Source organism: Symphalangus syndactylus, chromosome 3 (assembly GCF_028878055.3).
Source record: "Symphalangus syndactylus isolate Jambi chromosome 3, NHGRI_mSymSyn1-v2.1_pri, whole genome shotgun sequence".
Classification (NCBI taxonomy): domain Eukaryota; kingdom Metazoa; phylum Chordata; class Mammalia; order Primates; family Hylobatidae; genus Symphalangus; species Symphalangus syndactylus.
In genome coordinates this window covers 46126377-46147740 of record NC_072425.2, presented here as the reverse complement: position 1 = coordinate 46147740, position 21364 = coordinate 46126377, and the positions used below count along the sequence as shown (strand labels likewise).

The 21364-nt window shown below is 47.3% G+C and overlaps 1 protein-coding gene across 13 annotated transcripts in view; it reads right to left on the bottom strand.

Annotated features, from left to right (window-relative positions):
• Positions 1 to 9719: 9719 nt before the first annotated feature.
• Positions 9720 to 21364, bottom strand: part of ANKS6 (ankyrin repeat and sterile alpha motif domain containing 6) — a 64730-nt gene continuing 53085 nt past the window's right edge. For 7 of the 13 annotated variants that reach the window (XM_055271693.2, XM_055271694.2, XM_055271700.2 and 4 more), the window contains 2 exons: positions 14524 to 14620; positions 9720 to 10265 (listed from right to left, as the gene is read on the bottom strand). In XM_055271693.2, the coding sequence (XP_055127668.1) occupies positions 10216 to 10265; positions 14524 to 14620 (147 nt within the window). In that variant the 3' untranslated portion in view covers positions 9720 to 10215. Of the gene's footprint in view, positions 14621 to 21364 lie in introns of all 13 variants that reach the window. The other 6 variants (XM_063636170.1, XM_063636171.1, XM_063636173.1 and 3 more) reach the window with 4 other exon arrangements.

Sequence of the window (21364 nt, the reverse complement as noted above, 5' to 3'; positions counted from 1 at the left end):
TATCTGAGTCTGTGTTTGTCTCCTATGAGTGGAACTCCTTGAAGGCTGGGGTTGTGTCCCCAGAGCCAGCACAGTTCTCAGCAGAGTTGGGGGCTTAGTGAAGAGGAAATTCCCTAACCAAGACTCAGGAAATTCCAGCTCTGGACCAGTTTTGCCCCACATGACTTTGTCCCAATCCCCACCCCTCTCTGCACCTGTTTCCCCACCTATAATCATGAGAGGTTCAACAGATCCTCCAGCTCCTTTGAGTGTGGCTGTCATCCTGTGATTTTATAGGACTGAGTCCAGCATCCTTGATAAGGCTCCTGCAGCCCCAAGAGCCTCCCACGACCTGCTTTTCCAGCCACAGACCCTAGGCCCCAGACACATCCCACTTCTTGCTGTTCCCTGGATAAACTGTTTCTAGGCCTCCGTCCCTTTTCTTATGTTATTCGCTCTGCCTGTGCTATCACATCCATCCTTTGAGGATAGAGTGTACACTGCTTTAAACCTCATTTGCAGAGGCCGAGCAAACCACCTCCTTGGTTAGAGACACATTCACCTTCCATTCTATGCAAGGCCCTTCAGCCCTTTTGTTTTTCCCTTCATCCCTAATTCCCATTATTCTCCCAACCCCCAACATGGTCACTCCTCCAATGTGCCAGATACATGTCACATATTTATCTATTCTTATAAAATATTCATTCCTCTAGCAATAAGTGCCCAGGCTACTGCTAACTCTCCATTTTTACAAACAACACTGCAAATGTCCTTGTACATCTTTCCTTAGGGGCCTGCAGAAGAGTTTCTCTGAAGAATATATACTCAGGCTTGGGACTGCTGGAACACAGGTATATTCATCAGTCTAACAGAAACTAGAAACTGCTTGAGTATGTAACACAGGGGGACTTGAATGCAGGGAATTAATTACTTAGAGGATGGAAGAGCTGCGAAGTAACTTGGGGATGGGGAGGCAGGCATCCACAACAGCAACAGCAGGAAACTGCCCCCTTTCCCAAGCTGGAGGGACAGAGGGGAGAGGTTAGCTGGTAAAGTTGGAATCCCAGCTGAGCTGTTTGGCCACAGCTGGCCCTTTGGGGATGCAGCTGCTGCTTGGAGATACCACCTGAGGCCAAGGGAGGAGGAGAACACCCTGGCTTCTTCCTTCCTCTGACAGTCTGCAGAACTTCTCATATTTCTTGTGATGGGAGCAAGATGGTAGGATAGGAAGCTCCAGACTCATGAGTCAGTCCTAACCCCAAGTTGACACAGCTCAGTGCTGAGAGAAAAAGTATTTTCAGTGCCTAGCACACAGTGACTTCTTCCGTGAGGGGAAAGAGTGGGGCCCATCAGGGCCACTCAGTGGGAGTCAGATGACAAGAAGCCTGGGAAATGCAAGCTGGAGGGACCAATCCCCATGACACAGCCTACAGCAGGAGGAGGACGAGACCCATCTCAGGGCACACAGGCCTGGGGCGGGGGCGCACTTCAGGCAGGCACATACCCAACTTCCCTTTAATATGCCAGGCTGCTTTCCAGATGGCCATGCCAGCGAACATGACCCACATCCTTGCCAACACGTAGCATTACCCAACTTCCTAGTTTTTGAAATTAATGGGTATACAATGGAGTCTTACTGTAATTTGCATGTCTCTCAGTTACCAGTAAGGTTGAGCATCTTTTCCTATGCTTGTCAAATATTCAAGTGTCTGTTTCTGTCAATGACCTTTTCTTGGTTTGCAAATATTCCTAGCTACTAATCCCTTATTAATCCCTCATCAGATTTAGATACTGCAAATATCTTCTCCTTGTCTGTTCACATTGTGTCCTTCATTTAAAAATAAATCTTTAATTTTTATGTAGTCAAGTCTTTTATTATTATTTGCCTTAGGGCTGTGTGCTTTTTGTGTCTTAAGAAGTTTAGCTCCACTTACCAGCTCTCTCATGTCCCCTCTTTCCTGGATTACAATTCTATACTCCTACACCTGCAGTGAGGGAGGAAGAAGCTTGATTGTTTCTCAAGATCTTCTACATGACCCAATTTCAAGCTACTTTCTCAGATAGAGATGTTCTCTACCTGTGTTTCCCAGGCTGAGTATTCGTCACTAAAGAAGACTTTGCTTTCTGGGGTGTTAACTTCCTAGAGAACATACTAGACATTGTCAGCACAAACAACTCCACAGCTGAAAAGAGCAAGGAAGAATATGAAGGAAAGATGCATGCAACAAAATGGGTTTCCAAACGAGGTGCCTCTCAGAACTACAAGAAAAGGAAGCAAGTAAAATGTTGAAAGTGAGGATTTCTCAGTTCTCACCTTCCTCAGGTGTCATGTCTCAAGGGAATAAACATGCCTCAAGTTCATTTTCATTCCTTTAATTTAAAAAAATTTAGAAAGTGATACATATCATGGTTGCAGAAAGACAGAAAGAGCTTTGAACTCAGATGTCAGACAGACACCAGTCTAACATGGAACTGACTTGTGATCTTTCTGCAAGTCATCCCATCTGTTGGAGCTGCAGTTTGGTCTGGCCTGTAAAATGCAATTTACCATGTACACTTTTCCTTAAGAAGCTTCAATTGGAGAGTGGAAATGGAAGTGCTTTACAACTTCTACAAATTTTTTAAGCACCTACTAAGTGCTAGGCACTGGGGATACTTTTTCTCATTTAATCCTCACAACCATCATAGAAGGATACATGTATTACACCCATTTTACTGGTAGGAAGACTGAGAGATCCAGAGGTTCAGAGAGATTAAGTAACTTCCCCAGGCTCACACAGCTAGGATTGTTATTCCCCTTCCCTTAGCTGGACTGGAAACATGGAGCTGTCTGCTTTGGGGATCTCAGCTTTTCTATTTTGTATTTGTCAAGTTATTTCAGACTGAAGCATCCCATTTTCGTGCCCTGGGAACGAGGTTAGAAACAAATTTCAGATAGTGCTTTCCAGATCTTCCTTCCCCTCAGCTAAGGCAGTTCTCCACACTCTGGCAACCCCAGAGATCTCCAAACCCAGCTGCAGAGGCTCAGAGGGTCCCCTGAGACTGCTCTGAAGTGGTTCCCATGGCTCCTAGCAAGTGGAAAAGCGATAGGAGGACCTTGTCTATCCCAAGGGGCAGAAGGTGAGAGACAGCCCTAGTGATGTAGCTTCCCATCACTAGGGGTTGGGAGATTGCCCAGCTCCTAAGTCCCCTGACTCAACTCCCAGGAAATGAAGCTGCCTGGAACCCCACTGGCGGACACAGGACGGAGGTGCTGAGGGTACAGCCTGGGTATCTGAGGATGTATTGGGGTGACTTGGAGTAAATACAGCATGGAAGAACAGGTGCCCTGGCAGCTACCCTCGGGCATCACCTGCCAGCTCAGGCTAATGATCCTGGGGCCATGACTGGAGATGGCAGGCTCAGGTGTTGCCCTCCCCTTGAGACTGGATAGAGACCCCTTCCCTCTGAGCTCCATTCATAGAAAACTCCCAGGTCCCAGCTGGCAAGCACTGAAGGCCCCAGGGCTGATCCCTCTCAACGCAGGTTCATGTCAGCAGATGAACAAAGCATCAGGTGACTCCAGGAGCAATGAATCTCCTTTCCTTTCTTAGAAAATGATTATCAAGTCACAGACTGTCAAAGCTGGAAGAAACCTCACAGATGGTGACATCAAACCTGCCTTACAGTGTACATGGGGAAAACAGGCTCAGAGAGGGCAAGCAAGGCTGTTCAGCACAGCAGATGTCACCCTGAGCCTACATTCTCAGCAATGCTATCTGCTTAAATCATTCCTAGCAGCCCAGTGAGAAAAGCCCTCATCCCATGAGACCTCTGCCAAATTTGGGGCTGCACTGAACTAGGGATATTCCTCTAGATTTTGAAAACTTTAAGGCATAGCCCTCTTAGTTTTAAAATCTCACCCTGAACCATTTTGTTTCATGGAGTTTACAGAAATCTTGTTTCTCCCAAGAAAACAACAAAGCAATGATGGCTTCCTGTGAAATCCCTGGGAGGTGTAGGACTCAAGAAATATTCTGCTTCTCCTCTTGTAGAATCCATAGGGAACCAGAGAAATCCCAAGTCTAATGTTTCCTGGGGAGCATCACTACAATGCTGGAACAAACATCAAAGGAAGACGTGATTGGTGGAGTGGAAAAACCGTGCATTTAGAGTTGAGAGACTTAGGTGCGAGTTTGTTTTGTCACTGATCTGCTGTGTGACCTTGGACCAGCACCATCTGGTTCTGGGTGTGTATCCCCCATCATTTGGTGGAAAGACGGGATGCTCTCTAAATGCCCTTCCAGCTTTAGTACCCACTGGGACCCTAGCTCTCCCCACTGCTGTCCCTGGGCACCACCTCCAGCTTTCCTCCTGAGCTTGCAAAGCCTGGGAAGAGAAGGGGTTGGGTGTTTTTCTTCTATTTAAGCTCACTTATTAAGCTCACTTCTATTTAAGCTCACTTGTCCACATTTCTCTGGAAGTGACAGGCGATGAATACGGAGTTCCTGAGGTGCTTTGTCCAGATCTGACCATGGAAATCAGGAGAAAGACAAATAATCTCCAGATTGCCTGGGTTGACGTCGCTGCTAGAGGATGATGTTAATTCTGCTGTTTACAGAAATAAGTCCAGTGTGAGTCGAAGCTTTTTGGTGTCTAAAACCAGATGGTATTTCCTGCCTTGATCAGCCTCAGAGCTTTGGTTCCCATGGCAACCCTGAAGTTCCACCTACTGCAACTTCCCTGTTCTCCAAGCTTCTTCCTCTTCCACCATCATGCTGGGTCCATGGAGAATAAAGCCACTAACCAGCACGTGCACATTTGACAGTTTACAATATACTCCAGCAGTTATTACCTCATTTAATCGTCACCACAGCTTTGCCAGATAGCATTCGCTAACCCCCATCCTACGGATGGGAAAACTGAGGCCTCAGAGATGAGGCGATCTGTGCTTTCAGCCCTCGATGGTGTACGTAGAAGTCAAACCCAGGTTTCATGATTCGGGGCCTCCACTGCGCCAGGATGAATATGAATACCCTGCCCTGCAGCTCACCTACTATGCTTAGGATTCCTAAATGATCATTTCCACAAATAAATCAGGTCTAATCAAGGCATGGCAACTTTAAGCAAGTTACTTGACTTCTCTGTGCCTTACTTTGCTCGTTTGTAACATAGGTTGTAATAATGTACCTCTGGGTGGATGAGAGGATGAACCATGCATGTACAACCAGAAGAAATGCTTACTGGGGTTGAAGGGAAACCTGAGAAGCCAGGGGGAGTCTCAGTTCTGCCCTGCCTATCCGTGTGACTCTGGGTGGGTCATCTTGCCTGCAGAGCCTGCTTCCCACAGTGTAGGAGGGAACAGCATCACAGTGCTCACACGCATGTGGTGCTTGAGAAGATGAATGTGCCACCTCTCACACTGCAGTGCACATATGCATCCCCTGGGGACCCTGCAGGGCCTGCATTTCTTACAAGTGTCCATGGACAACACTTTGAGTAGCAAGGCTGTAGCTAGGAAAGCCCCACACATGTGTTATGAGTGATCAATCATGCAAAGAGCCATGCCCCGAGCAGTAGAAAGCTCAAGAAGCTTGAAGAGCTCACTGCAGGTGAGCAGGAGCCCCTTGGGCAATTTTATCGGGGTATGAGATTTCTGTCGGAAGGGCTCCTTCGGCCCAAGCCCTGGGCTCTGCACAGCCTGGAACTCTTACCGGGTTCTGGTGAAAGCTCTCCCTGATCTTGCTCTCAATAGAGGACAGAAAAACATCAATGTGTTACATCTTGAACAACAACAAAAAATTTATTGATAATAACTTGTGAACTCTTTAAAATAAACTTTAAATTAAAAGCGAAGTCAGTGTGACCCAGGAATGATAAGTGGCCTATGTTTAAGTTCATGACAGACAGGGGATCAATGGAGACCTATCACGTGGCTCTAAAAACAGTCTGCACTTTGCACTTCCCCCCAATTTCCTTTGCTCCATATTCTTCCTTATGTGACTATGGTTTGTAAACTAAATTATGTGCGTTTATTGCTACCTCATTAACAAATATTTTCCATTTATTCTTGCAATAAGTCTGGCCAGTGGATCCCTGGGCCTTGCCACAGGTCCGTATCTCAGCTCCTCTGCCTGCTCTCAGCTCCAGGGGCATGGTGACCGCTGATGAGGACCTCCTATGCCCTCCAAGGAACAGTGAGAAAATGAATGATTCAAAGTTTCTGTGCCCAAGGATCACCTCCATGTGCCAGGCACTGTGCTGGGCATTGAATGATGTGAGTCCTCACAGCAGCCCTGTGAGCTGGGGTGTTGTGACGCCAGTGGATCACAAGCTCCTAGAGGGCAAGGAATTTGCTTTGCTCCCTGGTGCATCCCACGTGCCGGCGAGGGTGTGCCATCAGTGTCTGCTGCATGGACGTGCTCGCCCACCTGAGAAAGGCTGTCAGCACCCCCACATGGCCTCCTAGTCATGTGACACCCATGAAGTCACCCCACAGAAGCTGCAGTGACAATGGTGCGCAGCCTCCAGCTTTAGCTCTTTCTTCGTCGCCAAGGTTCCCCTCCACGCACACCCAACGGTTTAGAAAGCCCCTTGTCACAGGCTGGATTCCCTGGGAAGTGGGCTCTGAGGTGAAGCAGAGCCTGCAGCCTGTTGCTTAGGAACTGGTCTTGGGACAGACACCTATGGGAGGGAAGAAGAAAGGTAGGACTGTGCGGAAGGAGAGGCCAACGGCTGCGGCGGAGGTGGGGGGAAGTGGGAGTCCATGGGAGTCCACAGGGCAGCCTCAGCTGCCTTGAGGGCACCCACAGCTGAACAAGTCAGTCAAGTGGGTGTCCATGCCAATGCCTGGGCGCTTCAGGGAACACTCATCTTCGGACTCAAAGGGAGTGTCTGGGTCATGATGAAAGTGGAGACAATTATCCTGCTAAAGAGCTGTGAGCACATGAGGCAGAGAAGCTCTGAGCCACGCTGAGACAGGAAATGAGAACCAGAGGAGCGGTGAAGGGGCGCAGAGCAGGTGAAATGAGCTGGTGCCCTGAGAACATCCTGACCTCTCCCCTCCACAGGACCAGGACCAGGCAGCCCCACCTCATTCGCTGGCTCCTTCACAAAGCATTTTCTGTGCTGGGCTCTGGGGATACTGGCTGAAGACCCTCAGTCTATCTAGACCGCTCTGACAAAGGGGCACATGTATATGGCAGGGAGAGGAAAGGGAAGACCCTAGAAGGGCCACACACCTGTCACACTGAACGGCATGGTAGAGATGAACAAGACTCACTGAAGGCGAAACACCAGCCAGGTCACGGGCACGCCCACAACCTCCACCCCCCAAACCTTTTTAAAAAATTATGAAACATATATAACATAAAACCAGCCATTTTAAGTCTACAGTTCAGTAGCATTAAGGACATTCACAATGTCGTACATTACCATTAGCTAATTCTACAACTTTTTCATCACCCTGAAAGGAAACCCCCTACTCATTAAACAGTCACTTTCCATTCTCGACCTAGCCCGACAACCATGAACCTGCTGTCTGCATGGATTTGCCTATTGTGGACATTCCACATAAATGGAATCATGGAATATGTGGCCTTGGTGTCTGGTTTAACTTAGCCTACTGTTTTCAAGGTTTACCCAGGTTGCAGCATGTATCAACTTCGTTTTTTTTTTTATGGCTGAATAATATTCCATTGTATGGATGTAAATTTTGTGCATCCATCCATTGGACATTTGGGTTGTTTCCACCTTTTGTCTATTGTGAATAGTGCTGCTATTAATATTCATGTACAAGCTTTTGTTTAAGTACCTATTTTCAGTTCTCTGGGGCATATACGTAGGAGTGGAAGTGCTGGGGTTTCATGGTCATTCTATGCCGAACTTATTGAGGAGCCACTCCCCCTTCTTTTTATAGCTTTTCACAGAACCACCGGGCTGGATGGGATCACAAAACTGACCTAGAACAGTGTTGCTCAAACTTTTGGATTTCACACACCAGTAAAACTAAAACTATCACCACCACACCCAGCCTCTTACAAAGTAGGAGGGACTTGCGTTGGAATGAAGGCCAGCCATGTAAAATGGAAACATCCAGTGTCAGACAAACTCATGGCCTCGTTCTTGTTTTTCTCATATCACCTCCACCTGGTACTGGTGCGTGGGGACCACTGACCTGGTCCAACCCCCAGCCCAAGTCTGCATCCCCTCTCTAGCCGCCCTGGCACAGGCTGGCCCAGCTTCTGTGCCTAAGGAATGCTCCCGTCCCTGGGAAGCTCAGATCCCTGGAACGTTCTTTCTCATGGAGTGCTGGCCCCGTGCCCATGGTCTTCCCAGACCCTTGCCCCACCCTCCAGGGCCCCCCAGCTTCCCCACCACCACCTTCCTAAGGCCCCCTAGGGCTAAGCCCACCAATGTGAGCTACTGGGACCGGGGAAGCATAAACAAGGCAGTCCCAACTTGCAAGAATTCTTATTATTCTTTTGAGACAGGGTCTCATTCTGTCACCCAGGCTGGAGTGCAGTGGTGTGATCATAACTTACTGCAACCCTGAACTCCTGGCCTCAAGCGATCCTTCCGCCTCGGCCTCCCAAAGTGCTGGGATTACAGGCATGAGCCGCCGTGCCAGGCCACTTGTGAGAATTCCTAAAAGAAACAGAATCACTAGGCTATTTATAGCTTTCAGAAGCCCTCCTCTCCAAGTTGTGAACAAGCTGCAGGGGCTAAACAACAGGTTTCATTTGTCTTGCTGGCCGGGTTATTCAAATTCCACATTCTCCTCTGTGCTGACGACAGACAGTAAGACACCAGGAAGTGTGTGAGGCCTGCACTCAGACCAGACTGTCCCTTGTCATCTCTGTGACCTCAACAAAGTTGGTTAGCATCTGTGTGCCACAGTCACCATACTGACAGAAAGAGGAGTTTCAGGCTGCCTCACAGGGTTCCTGTGAAGATGAGGCAAGGTGACTTCTAGAAGCTGCGCCTGGTGGACCCAGGGACTCGCCCCATAACAGCTATGACAGGCAGGAATTTGGGCAGTGTTTTACGCCTTGCATGAATGCAGTCAAAGTGGGAAGATAACTTTACATCATTTAATATACATAGGCTGACAAACAATAATCTTTCAAAGAATTAAGTCCCTGCATAAACATAACAATAAAATAATAAAAAGTGTCTATGGTGAGGAAAATGGACACTCTCTTGGGCAGAAACTAAAATGGCATCCTAGACTCTCGGCAGTGAATACAGTGGCCCTAGTGAGGGCCCTATAGGGGAAGGCCAAACTGGAGGTGGAGACAGGGTCTCCGAGACAAGGATGGCCATGCCCTGTGTCTCAGCCCTGGAGAGGGCTCCAGCAGGAAATGGGAACCTGGTAGGGTTCCCTATGCTGATGTGAGATGGCTCCACTCTGCTGGGCAGGGCCCCAAGTTGGCGGGGGTCCTGGAGCAAAGGGAGTTCTCGAGGGCAGGGAGATGTGGTCTCACCCTTAGGAAGGAAGCGCAGTGCTGGGGAGGGGAGCCGAGGACAATGAACTGGGCTTTGTGCTCAAGCTCACTACCCGTGATTCTGTGTGGATTTCCCTTCTGTCATTCCCAAGCTTTGGCAACAACAACTGTTATTTTTGGGACTGGATTCTCAGCTGGGGGGCTAAAATTAAGGCAGGGTCTAAATCCACTCTTAGGCTGCATGTTAAGGAGGAGCAGAGCCCCCCTGAGGCCAGAGAACCCACCTCACCCAGGGAGATTACTTCTGCAGGCCAGTCCTGCAAAATTTGGTATCAGCTTTATTAGGGAAAACATCAGGTCTCTTTACACGTTGAACAGGAACTGCTGGTTAACAAGACACAGTTAACTTGCTAGGAATGGACAAGGACAGCGACAGGATGGTGCTTCACAGCCTCCTGCTGACGCCACCTTCATTCTGGCTGCAGAATTCTCCCAGGAAGGGTCCCGGGCTCTTCAGCAGGCATTTACTTGGAAGCACAGGTCAGCGTATCTGTCCAAAGTTGTCCAGCCTCCGGCCTGGCCCATGTCTTCAGGCAGCTCCGAGGCAAGAGCAAAAGAGACGAGTTCCCTGCCCCCTTTTTACCTGCTGGATCAGCCTCTACGACTTGGCCAAACTATCTTTCTTTCTGTCTGCCATGCTGGGAAACCCAATGACAGCAAGACCCAGAGTCAGGCACATTTGGAGGGCAGGTCCATCGGCCACTCCTCACTTCTGTGGGCTCCGATGCCAGCAGAGCCACCTCAGCGGCTGCTACCTCTTGCCGGAAGCAGTTTCTTCTGGCCTCACCCACCCAGCCATGGCTACGTCAAGGCAGAAGGGAGAGAAGAAAGAAGAGAGTTGAGAGATGAAAGGATTTAAAATGTGCAAGCATCTTTGAGGTTTCCCACATCCGCACCGCTCCACCGTGTGGAAAGGGCTTTCTCACTTTCACCTGATCCCTGGGGGCTACTATCCCCTTGTAACCAAAAGGGAAACTGAGTCTCAAAGGGAAGAAGAAACGTGCTCAACATCATGCAGCGCTAGGTCTGACCATGTCCAGTGCTCTTTCCAGGGTAACAGGTTGCTTCTACTCATTTCAAAGGACCAAAAGCAGAAAAACAGGCACCCAACTGACCCCTCCTCCCTGACGATCTAGAACTTACACGTTACGTGCTGCCTTTGCACATGCCCCCAGCTGGGATGCCCTTTCTCTTTTCTGCCTAAACCTGCCCTTTGAGGCCCCACTCCAGCTCTCTCCTCTGGGGCCTGCCCAGACTGAGCCTGAGCCATCATCGATGACTTTCCCTGAGCCATATACCCAGCACGCTTCAACACCGTACCATCTCACCGACGTGCTTGTCTACTCTAGAATACTGTGGGGTTCCCTTGAGGGCAGAGAAGTCCTTTTTCATCTTTGGAGACAGAGCACACGAGTAGGGCTGGCACAGGGTAGATGCTCAGTAAACGTTCGGCAAACAAGAGAATTAAAAAATAAACACTCTCCTCACAAAACCAGCTGGCCTCCATATAATTTTGTGGCGCTGAAGTAGAGAGGCAGGAGCCCTCTGTGGCCAGTGGGGATTTGGACATTCAGCACCCAGGACACACCAGCAAGACACTGCCTGGGTGCTGGGAAACAATGCCCTCCACCCTGCAGGAGAGCTCAGGGTGGAGCCTGAGCTCAATGCCCTCAGGCTGGAGAGCTCTCGGAACAGGGACCCTGCCATCTCAAAGCAGGCCCTGTCCCCTGATGTCCCACTGCCAAGCAGGCCACCTCTGCAGAGAGCTGCTGGGGAGAAAAAGGTGACCACCAAGGGCCCTGACCCACTCCCAGGGCTGCGAGGCCTCTTGGCTGCCGCTGTTCCAGTCAAGGCGGGGCTTCCCCAGTGATGTTCAAGGAATTCCAGTCTTGCAAAAGCACCTTGGAGAAGTGATGAGAGTAATGTGGGAGATGCTATGAGCTTCTTGGCCCTGTGAAGAGGCCTGACACATGCTGGCATGCTGAAGGTTATGAGAGGCCTGCAGCAAAGATGATCGTGTAGCTTGCTTTAGTGTCTGCCAAACCTACTCGACCAGGGAACCTCGCCCCACTTTCACATGCACACCCTGCTTTTCTTTATGAAAAACCTAATAACATCCTGTGGAACTAGGGTTCCAAGGAGCATACTTTTGGGAAATGCTGGTGAAGGTCACCGAGCAAGGGAGGTGCTTCTTGTGGGGGGAACAGCCACAGGCAGGCTGGGGACACATGTGGGAAGGGAACGGGGTGATCAATGACCAAAAATCAGAAAAACAAGCACCCAACTGACCCCTCCTCCCTGACGATCTATAACCTACATGTTCTGTGCTGCCTCCATATATGCCCCGCTGGGGTGCCCTTTCTCTTCCCTGCCTACCAGCCACATCCAAACATCCCCAGAATGGGTGCCAGGGACCTCTTGTGAACCAGCACGCAAACTTCCTAGGACAAAAAGCCTTGGACACTTGAGTCCAGTGAAAAAGAAAAGACAGACATTGTCTGGAGCCTCTGCTGTCCTGTCTACAAAATGGGAATAGCTCCGCTCCGTCCAGGGTCATCCAGTGAGTTCATGGAGGTCTACATTTGTGAAAAGGTGACCCCCCGGCACAGCTGTGTATCATTGTTCAATCAAACTTACCTAAGTGGAAGCTATACCAGTATATGGTTATGAAAAAAACAGGACCACAGCAAAAAGCAGGCACAAAACTTCAGAGCACATAACATCAGGGGCCATGAATTTCAGAGGCAAACAATTCTAGGCCTACTGTTAACCCCTGAAGCCATCAGTAAATTAAAACAAGCACTTTGGGAGGCCGAGGCGGGCGGATCACGAGGTCAGGAGATCGAGACCACGGTGAAACCCCGTCTCTACTAAAAAAAATACAAAAAATTAGCCGGGCGCGGTGGCGGGCGCCTGTAGTCCCAGCTACTCGGAGGCTGAGGCAGGAGAATGGCGTGAACCCGGGAGGCAGAGCTTGCAGTGAGCCGAGATTGCGCCACTGCACTCCAGCCCGGGCAACAGAGCGAGACTCTGTCTCAAAAAAAAAAAAAAAAAAAAAAAAAACAAGAATCACAAGTGCTTCTAGCTCCAGGAGTCTATAGGAGTTAGTGGAAAAGGCACAGGCTTGCAAGCCCACCAGGTCCAGTTCTGACCCCAGATCTGCTCCTTCTGGGCTGTTTAACTGGTAAGAAGCTTCCCTCTCCTAAGCATCCATTTCCCGGATGTGCAAGATGAGGTTACACAATGCCACCTCCAGGGTGGCCATGAGGATGAAATGACAAAGGTAAAGCTACCAGCACATAGTAGGGGATGAATGAGTGTGTCTCCTTAAACAGGCTGGGACATGAGTAACCTTCGTAAAGGTGTCTGTCAGTAACAGCTAAATGAAACACTTTGTCTTCAGTCCCATGGAAAGTTGGCTTCTGTGGGTGGAAGGCTGAGAGGATTTAGAGGAAAAACACCCACTATCAGGGCAGGGGAAGAAAAACTACGAGGCTCTGGGCAGTAAGGTCACGACGGCTCTGAAAGCCAGTGTAGGGGAGTGGGCTTTCGTGGCTGGTGGAGGGACAGATGAGAGAAGGCACCTCCCAAGGAGACCAACCTGTGGCTCAGCACGGCTCAGGGTAGAGATCAGAATTCTGTGCAGCCTACCATCAACTGGGTACTTCCTGCAGACCCAGCACTTTGGGCATACTGGTTCTAAGCTCCAACTAAGAGGCCATTGAGCTGCATCTGAACTTTGAACCTGAGTCCAGAGCACAAGGTCTGCCCACTCTACCATGCTGCCTCTCAATGTCAGGACCATCTATTTACAGGTGTTCTCTTGCCTGTCGAGAGCCTGAAGGCTCTGGATTGTGTCTGCACGCTCGGCACCTGGTAGCTAACATAAATGCAACAGGCACTGGCTGAATGAGTCACTCACTGGAAAACACTTCAGAAAGCCAGTGGGTTTTAAAAGTCAGGGCCCCTCTAATTTAATAAAATATGATATGGTAGGAAACTACACAAGCCAATTCCCTTTTGAGGAACACAGCATTAACAGGATGTAGAAAAAATTCCAAATTTTCACTTCTTTGCCTACAAACTTTGAGCACCAGAGGCCTTTCACAATGTGACCCATTAGTCTTCTGCTTCCACTTTCAGTGCAGAAAGCCCTGCAGTGATAGAGGTGAGCACTGTGGAGTACCAGAGCATCGTCTGGTCTCACCTTCCACTTTGCAGATAAGGAAACTGAAAGCTAGGAAGAAGAAGGGATCCACACAGCAGGCCTCCACTTCTTTCCTTCTATAATAGACTGTCTTTGCAATAAAGAAAAATGCGTTTGACATACACATCTTGAATGCATGCTGTAAGCTGTATGCAGCAGGTGCAGTGGAATGCTAGAGCAGTCACATACACAGCACTAAGGGACCCAGTGGCTGAAAGGGGGTCAAAAAAGAGACTTCAACTGACAGGTGACTTGGACCAGGAGAGACAAGTTAGAAGTTTTAAGGGAAGATGTGGCAGGAAGGCTAACCTCTCAACATAATACATACCCCTCATCTAAGTCAAAAGTTGTTGCTGGGAAGCCACTATGTGGACACTGCACATCCCGGCCTCCTCTGATCCAGGTAGGGCCACATGACTACCAGTGGCCAAGGGGACATGAGCAGGAGTGATGTGTGTCAGTTAACAGCAAGGCAGGTAAGAAGCAGCCGTGCCTTCTCCATCGTCCCTTTCCCTTGCCGCCAGCCAGAAGCAAACTCTGAGGCTCCCGGGGAGGGCAGAGCACAGGATAAAAGGAGCTGAGTCCCTGCATCACTGTGTGAACCAACCTGCCAACCAAGAGCACCCCTACTGGGCTGTTACATGGGAATCTGTCCCTGTGTGTTGAAGTTTGTTGCAGCAACAAGTACTACCAACGAATGCAGTGGATGTGAAGCGGGCATCCTGAGCAAAGGGAACAACGTGACTAAGGCACAGCAGTGTGGCAGGGGCAGGGCTGGGGCTGTGGCCATGTGAAGGGGTCCCAGGATTCAGAGAGCTCACGGTGGTGGCTGCGGGAAGGAGGATCACGCACAGGGGCTGTTGCCAGGGGCCCTGGTGTTGCTGGCACTGCTCTCAAAGGAAGAGTGAAAGTTGTGAATGGTTTCCTGTAAAATTTGTCTCTCGCGTCCCTGTGGAGGAAATTGAAAACAGACACAGAAAGTCTTATTAAACCTTTTAACCATTAATTCAATCGACAGTGTTGTTAATGTTCAACTCATACTTCAAAAACCCATGGGCATCTTGGGGAAAATAAATTACCTAATTGAAAGAGTACCGAGTTCAATAAAAACGTACTGAGTCAGAATCTCCCTAGCACCCACCATCGCAGCCTGTCAATGCTGCAGAGGCCCCGGGATGCAGGACCCCAAACCCCTGGACAGAGCGGGAGGCCGAGTCCAGGGCAGGACTGACTCCTCCCGAGTCCCACAGCCCAGATTCGAGGTCTCCTTTCTTGCGCCTCTGTGCATCTTTCCAGTCCTCAGATTTCCAGAAAATTCAATGGGAGCCAAGTTTCCTTCTGCTACAGGATAAGAGTTTAAACTGCCTTTGCTTCCCTTTGCCCAAAAGCTGCCAGATTTGTCTTCACAGAGATTCACTTCTCAATCCATTCCTACAACACCCCCTGCCCCCTATACACACATTTTCAGATGAGAAAAGGGGGTGGATGTGAATGTTCCGTTAAGCCCAGAAAACATCATCACTGCATACCAGGCTCAGAGGCAGCAATACTCAGAGGTTAAGAACAGAGACTGGGTCCTAGCCAGAGCAATCAGACAGGAAGTCAAATGGTCGCTGTTTGCTGATGACATGATCGTTTACCTAGAAAACCCTAAAGACAGCTCCAGAAAGCTCCTAGAACTGATAAAAGAATTCAGCAAAGTTTCTGGAAACAAAATTAATGTACACAAATCAGTAGCTCTTCCATACAACAGCAGCGACCAAGCTGAGAATCGAATCAAGAACTCAACCCCTTTTATAATAGCTGCAAAAAAATAAATAAATAAAATACTTAGGAATATACCTAACCAAGGAGGCGAAAGACCTCTACAAGGAAAACTAGAAAACACTGCTGAAATAAATCACAGATGACACAAACAAGTGGATACACATCCCATGCTCATGGATGGAGAGAATCAATATTGTGAAAATGCCCATATTGCCAAAAGCAATCTACAAATTCAATGCAATTCCCATAAAAATATCACCATCATTCTCCACAAAATTAGAAAAAACAATACTAAAATTCATATGGAACTGAAAAAGAGCCCGCAGAGCCAAAGCAAGACTAAGCAAAAAGAACAAATGTGGAGGCATCACATTACCTGATTTCAAACTATACTATAAGGCCGTAGTTACCAAAACAGCATGGTACTGGTATAAAAATAGGCACATAGACCAATGGAACAGAATAGAGAACCCAGAAATAAACCCAGATACTTACAGCCAACTGATCTTTGACAAAGCAAACAAAAACATAGAGTTGGGGCAAGGACACCCTTTTCAACCAATGGTGCTGGGATAACTGGCTAGCCACATGTAGGAGAATGAAACTAGATACTCAACTCTCAGCTTATTCAAAAATCAACTCAAGATGGATTAAGGATTTAAATCTAAGACCTGAAACTATAAAAATTCTAGAAGGTAACATTGGAAATGCCCTTCTACACATTGGCTTAGGCAAGGATTTCATGACCAAGAACCCAAAAGCAAATGCAATAAAAACAAAAGTAAATTGCTGGGACTTAATTAAACTAAAGAGCTTTTGCATGGCAAAAGGAACAGTCAACAGAGCAAACAGACAACCCACAGAGTGGGAAAAAAATCTTCACAATCTATACATCTGACAAAGGACTAATATTCAGAATCTACAATGAACTCAACCAAATCAACAAGAAAAAAACAAACAATCCCATGAAAAAGTGGGCTAAGGACATGAACAGACAATTTTCAAAAACTATACAAATGGCCAGCAAACATATGAAAAAATGTTCAACATCATTAATGATCAGGGAAATGTAAATCAAAACCACAATGTGATACCACCTTACTCCTGCAAGAATGGCCATAATAAAAAAAAATTAAAAAAACAGTAGATGCTAGAATGGAGGTGATGAAAAGGGAACACTTCTACACTGCTGGTGGGAATATAAACTAGTACCACCACTATGGAAAACAGTGTGGAGATTCCTTATAGAACTAAAAGTAGAACTACCATTTGATCCAGCAATCCCACCACTGGGTATCTACCCAGAGGAAAAGAAGCCATTATATGAAAAAGATACTTGCATACACATGTCTATAGCAGCACAATTCACAATTACAAAATCGTGGAACCAACCCAAATGCCCACCAATCATTGAGTAAATAAACTGTAGTGTGTGTATATATATATATGTGTGTGTGTGTGTGTGTGTGTGTGTATGTATATATATATATATATATGAACGATGGAATACTGCGCAGCCACAAAGAGGGATGAATTAATGGCATTTGCAGTGACCTGGATGAGACTGGAGACTATTATTCTAAGTGAAGGAGACTGTTATTCTAAGTGAAGTAACTCAGGACTGAAGTAACTAAACATAGTATGTTCTCACTTGTAAGTGGAGCTAAGCTAGGAGGATGCAAAGGCATTAAGAATGACACAGTGGACTTTGCGGGGCAGAGGGGGAAAGGATGGGAAGCGGGTGAGGGATAAAAGACTACATATAGGGTGCAGTGTATACTGCTTGGGTGATGGGTGCACCAAAATCTCACAAACCACCATGAAAGAACTTACTCATGTAACTAAACACCACCTGTTCCTCAATAATCTAAGGAAATAAAAAATTAAAAACAACAACAACAAAGAACAGAGACTGGGCTGGGCATGGCAGCATGCACCTGTAGCCCCAGCTACTTGGAGACCGAGGTGGGAGGATCGCTTGAGCCCAGGAGGTCAAGTCCAGCCTGGGCAACAGAGCGAGACTGTCACAGTCTAGGTTCAGAGCCCATTTCTCCCATTTGCTAGCTGGGATACCCTGAGCAAGATACTTAATCTCCCTGGGCCTTGGTTTCCTCATCTACAAAACAGGGATGATAAGAGTCCCTCAGGTGATGGCTGTGAGATGATTAGAAGGCCTCAGACACAAAGCTGTCCATTGCAGCACGATTTATACAAAGTTTGAAAATCATATAACCAACAGGTAGGAATTTTTTAAAAATTAATTTTAGCACATTTTCCCAACAGACCCTGTGTGCGTAGCTGGAGGCAGACAGGTCCTATCCTCAGAGGGCAGCAGCGATTAAACATATTTTTAAAAATTAATAAATATGGTCAAAATGTAAATTAAAAATGTATCATCTCTGGCAGATTGTTCTCTACTAAGAGTGAAAAGAGGGAAAAATCCACTGAATGAGCCTAGACTTCAAGCTTTCTTTCATTTCATGGACTCCCCATAGCCCAGAGGGGCCCCTTTCCAGACCCCCACACAGATACCTCTTGTGCTGATGAGGCCTCCTAGACTCAAGAGGACAGTAAGATTCTCCCTTCATCCCAACCCATCCAAACAATTTTAAATAAGCTGGAAAAATGCCCTCCAGATTCCATCAACACAATCCAAAGGCTGGAGGGTATGACAGAGCACTGGATGCCAAGTCAGAGGATCTGGAATCCTCACTCTACCACTGATTAGCGCCAGCATCCCAGGCCCGCCCCTTTCCCACTAAGTATCTGTAAAATGGGGATAATGTTACCTGCCAGCGCTGCACTGAAGCTCACCCTGAGATAATGAATGGGGTGGCACTGTGCAAACTGCAGAGGGCTAAAATGTAAATGGAAGGGTTGACAGCAATTTTATTATTAAACACCACCTTAGCCTTAATTGCCTGAGAAATGAGGTCAGGGCAAGACAGGGTTCCGGCCCTCGCTGCCTGCTAACCTTAGGAGGGAGCTGTAGATGATTAAAACCATAATTGTTTCCTGCATCCACAACTGATTGAAGATGATAATGATAATTGCCCTTTAAAAATCCCTGAGTTTCAAAGGACCTGCCTGATAACTCTCAAAAGGAAAAAAAAAAAAACAGCCATTAAATGTAGAAAAAAGGTTCACCTATCTAGCAATTCAAAAAATGCAAATTAAAACAAGGTGCCTTTTTTTTGCCTATCAAATTAATAAAGATTAAAAAACAAACTGATAGTAACACTGGCAAAGCTGCAGTGAAACGAACAACAAACTCTCACACACTCACAGCTAGTGGAACTGTTCACTGGCTCTTTCCGGAAAGTTATTCAGATGTACATATACCTTGATTCTGACTCTTTGACTCAGTAATTCCACTTTTAAGACATCTACTGTGAGGAGAGGATTAGAAGGCCTCAGACACAAAGCTGTCCATTGCAGCACCATTTATACAGTTTGAAAATCTACATAACCAACAGGTAGGAATTTTTTAAAAATTAATTTTAGCACATCTATGCAAATTTATATGAAAAAGAGTTCTTAATGACACGAGTAGCTGCATATATTTCATATTAAAGAAAGCAGGATATAAAATTACAGACCCAAATTTATCTCAGTCATATTTTACAAAAATTTAAGGGTGTGGCGATGCGTGCTTATAATCCAAGCTACTCAAGAGGCTGAGGTGAGAAGATCCTTTGAGGCCAGGAGTTTGAGGCCAGCCTGGGCAACACAGGAAGACCTCATCTCTTTAAAAAAGAAAAAACAAAAAAAAAAGGACACAAAACACTGCAGAGCAATCTGCCCAAAGGTGAACAGTGTTGGCCTCTGAGCGATTGGATTGTGATTTCTTTTTTTTTTTTTTTTTTTTTTTTGAGACGGAGTCTCGTTCTGTCACCCAGGCTGGAGTGCAGTGGCGTGATCTTGGCTCACTGCAAACTCCGCCTCCCAGGTTCACACCATTCTCTTGCCTCAGCCTCTCCGAGTAGCTGGGACTACAGGCGCCCGCCACCACGCCCGGCTAATTTTTTGTATTTTTAGTAGAGACAGGGTTTCACCGGGGTCTCGATCTCCTGACCTCGTGATCCGCCCGCCTCGGCCTCCCAAAGTGCTGGGATTACACGCGTGAGCCATTGCACCTGGCCAGATTGTGATTTCTTAAAAAAATTCTTTTCACTATTTTGGTACTGTGTAAATTTAATAAAATCAATATGCACTGCATTGACAATCACAAAAAAAGGGCAACAGAAAGAAACAATGACTTAGGACCAACTAACTCCTCATTTCTGGCAAACCTCCAATATATAACTCATCCGAAACTAACAAACTAATGAGCAGACTCGAGCACACATTACAATTCCGATACTGGGGTGGGTTCATCTGGAAGTGATGTGGCTTGCAGGCTGAGGGTCCACAACGTTTTGCTAATATTACTATGCCTAATAAGACTTACTGATGTTATTATATTATGAGCCAGGTTTTTAGTTAATACTCACTTTTAAAAAATTTTAGGCCAAAATGCTCAATCTTATTGATTGTGTAAAAAATGCATTTTATATCACACCCTGTTTTCATGTAAACATATATAACTGAAACATTTTGTCCTTTCTATCTCCAAAAGCATGTTGCTATTTTCTATTCTATTTTCTAAAATGTGCTGCTCATGCCCCATTAAATGGATTCTAAAACCCACCAGCGTGCTGTGGACCACAGCTAGAAAGACACTGCGGGCAAGGAAAGCTGGGCCTCCCCGTCTCATGGGTCCTGGTCTGGGCTCTCTAATGTGTACAGAGTACTAGAGCCACAATGGGTACTCTCTCTTGGTTGGCCAAGCTTGCGTTGCAAAAGAAAAAGTATGAATGTTACAAAGAGAAGTTCATGCCCTGTAGCAAAATCAAAGAGGCAGGAACCCTTGATGTCAAGGTCAGGCAAGTCCAGTCTAGAATAGCCAAGGCCCAGAGCATCTGAAGGCTGTAAGGGCAGTGAACCGGCTCTTGGAAGCCACCTTTGGCCTGAGGAGCTCTTCGCACATCTAAGAACCAGCAGGCAGTTGCACTGCTAACTTAGAATAATGCAGCAGAAGTTAAATTTGCTTTTGTACTATTACACTTCTCCTAAACATGCCTTTTCTCTATGACTCATGATGACACATGGTCCTCACTTCCAGAGGACTTTATCTGGTACTATTTACTCTTGAATGACAGGGTCTTTCTCCAGGAAAGTGGTTCAGATCGGCTCCTTCCCCTTGTACCTATTACTGTGTGGAACTGCCTGACTTTGCAGGGTGGATGCTGCCTGTTGGAGGGACATGGGTGGGACTGAGTGGTGCCTTTGGCCTGGCATGTCACAAGCACCTGGGCCTCTTGGTTGTGAGCTGGTGAGCTGGGCCCCTAAGCAGGACCACTAACAGCTGTCCCTTCTGCTTCTCCTGATGGGGACTGTTTAGTATAGGATGCAGACTGTCATAGAACAGGGAATGGGTGGGGGGGAAAGTTGGGGATGAATTTGAGAGTAAACTGAAAAAAGGCACTAGTCTGTATAAACTTTAAGAACAATGTCCTCCATCGGGATGGGCTCAAGATGTCACATCGTTCACTCTGATGATGTCAGTTAAGTTTCCTAAGGTTGGCAAACTAGCCCAGTCTGTCTGCTTTTTGTGATCCTGGGCCAAGGAGGCCATAGCCACAGAGGACACAGGGGAGGTTCCGGAAGCATTAGCAGTTGCCATCTGGTGGCATCAGCTCCTGGCCTGTGCTCTCACTGGCCCTGCCTCCAGAACCTTTTCCGTCCTTCGTCCTTAACTGGCTTAAGCTTGGATTTTACCCACTCCATCCTCTCCTTGGCTCACACATCTGGCCTCTGGAGGCCAGGAGGAGAAAGGGTCCTCTAACGCCTGGGCCACAGCCCTCCCCCGCCCTGCCATCACTCA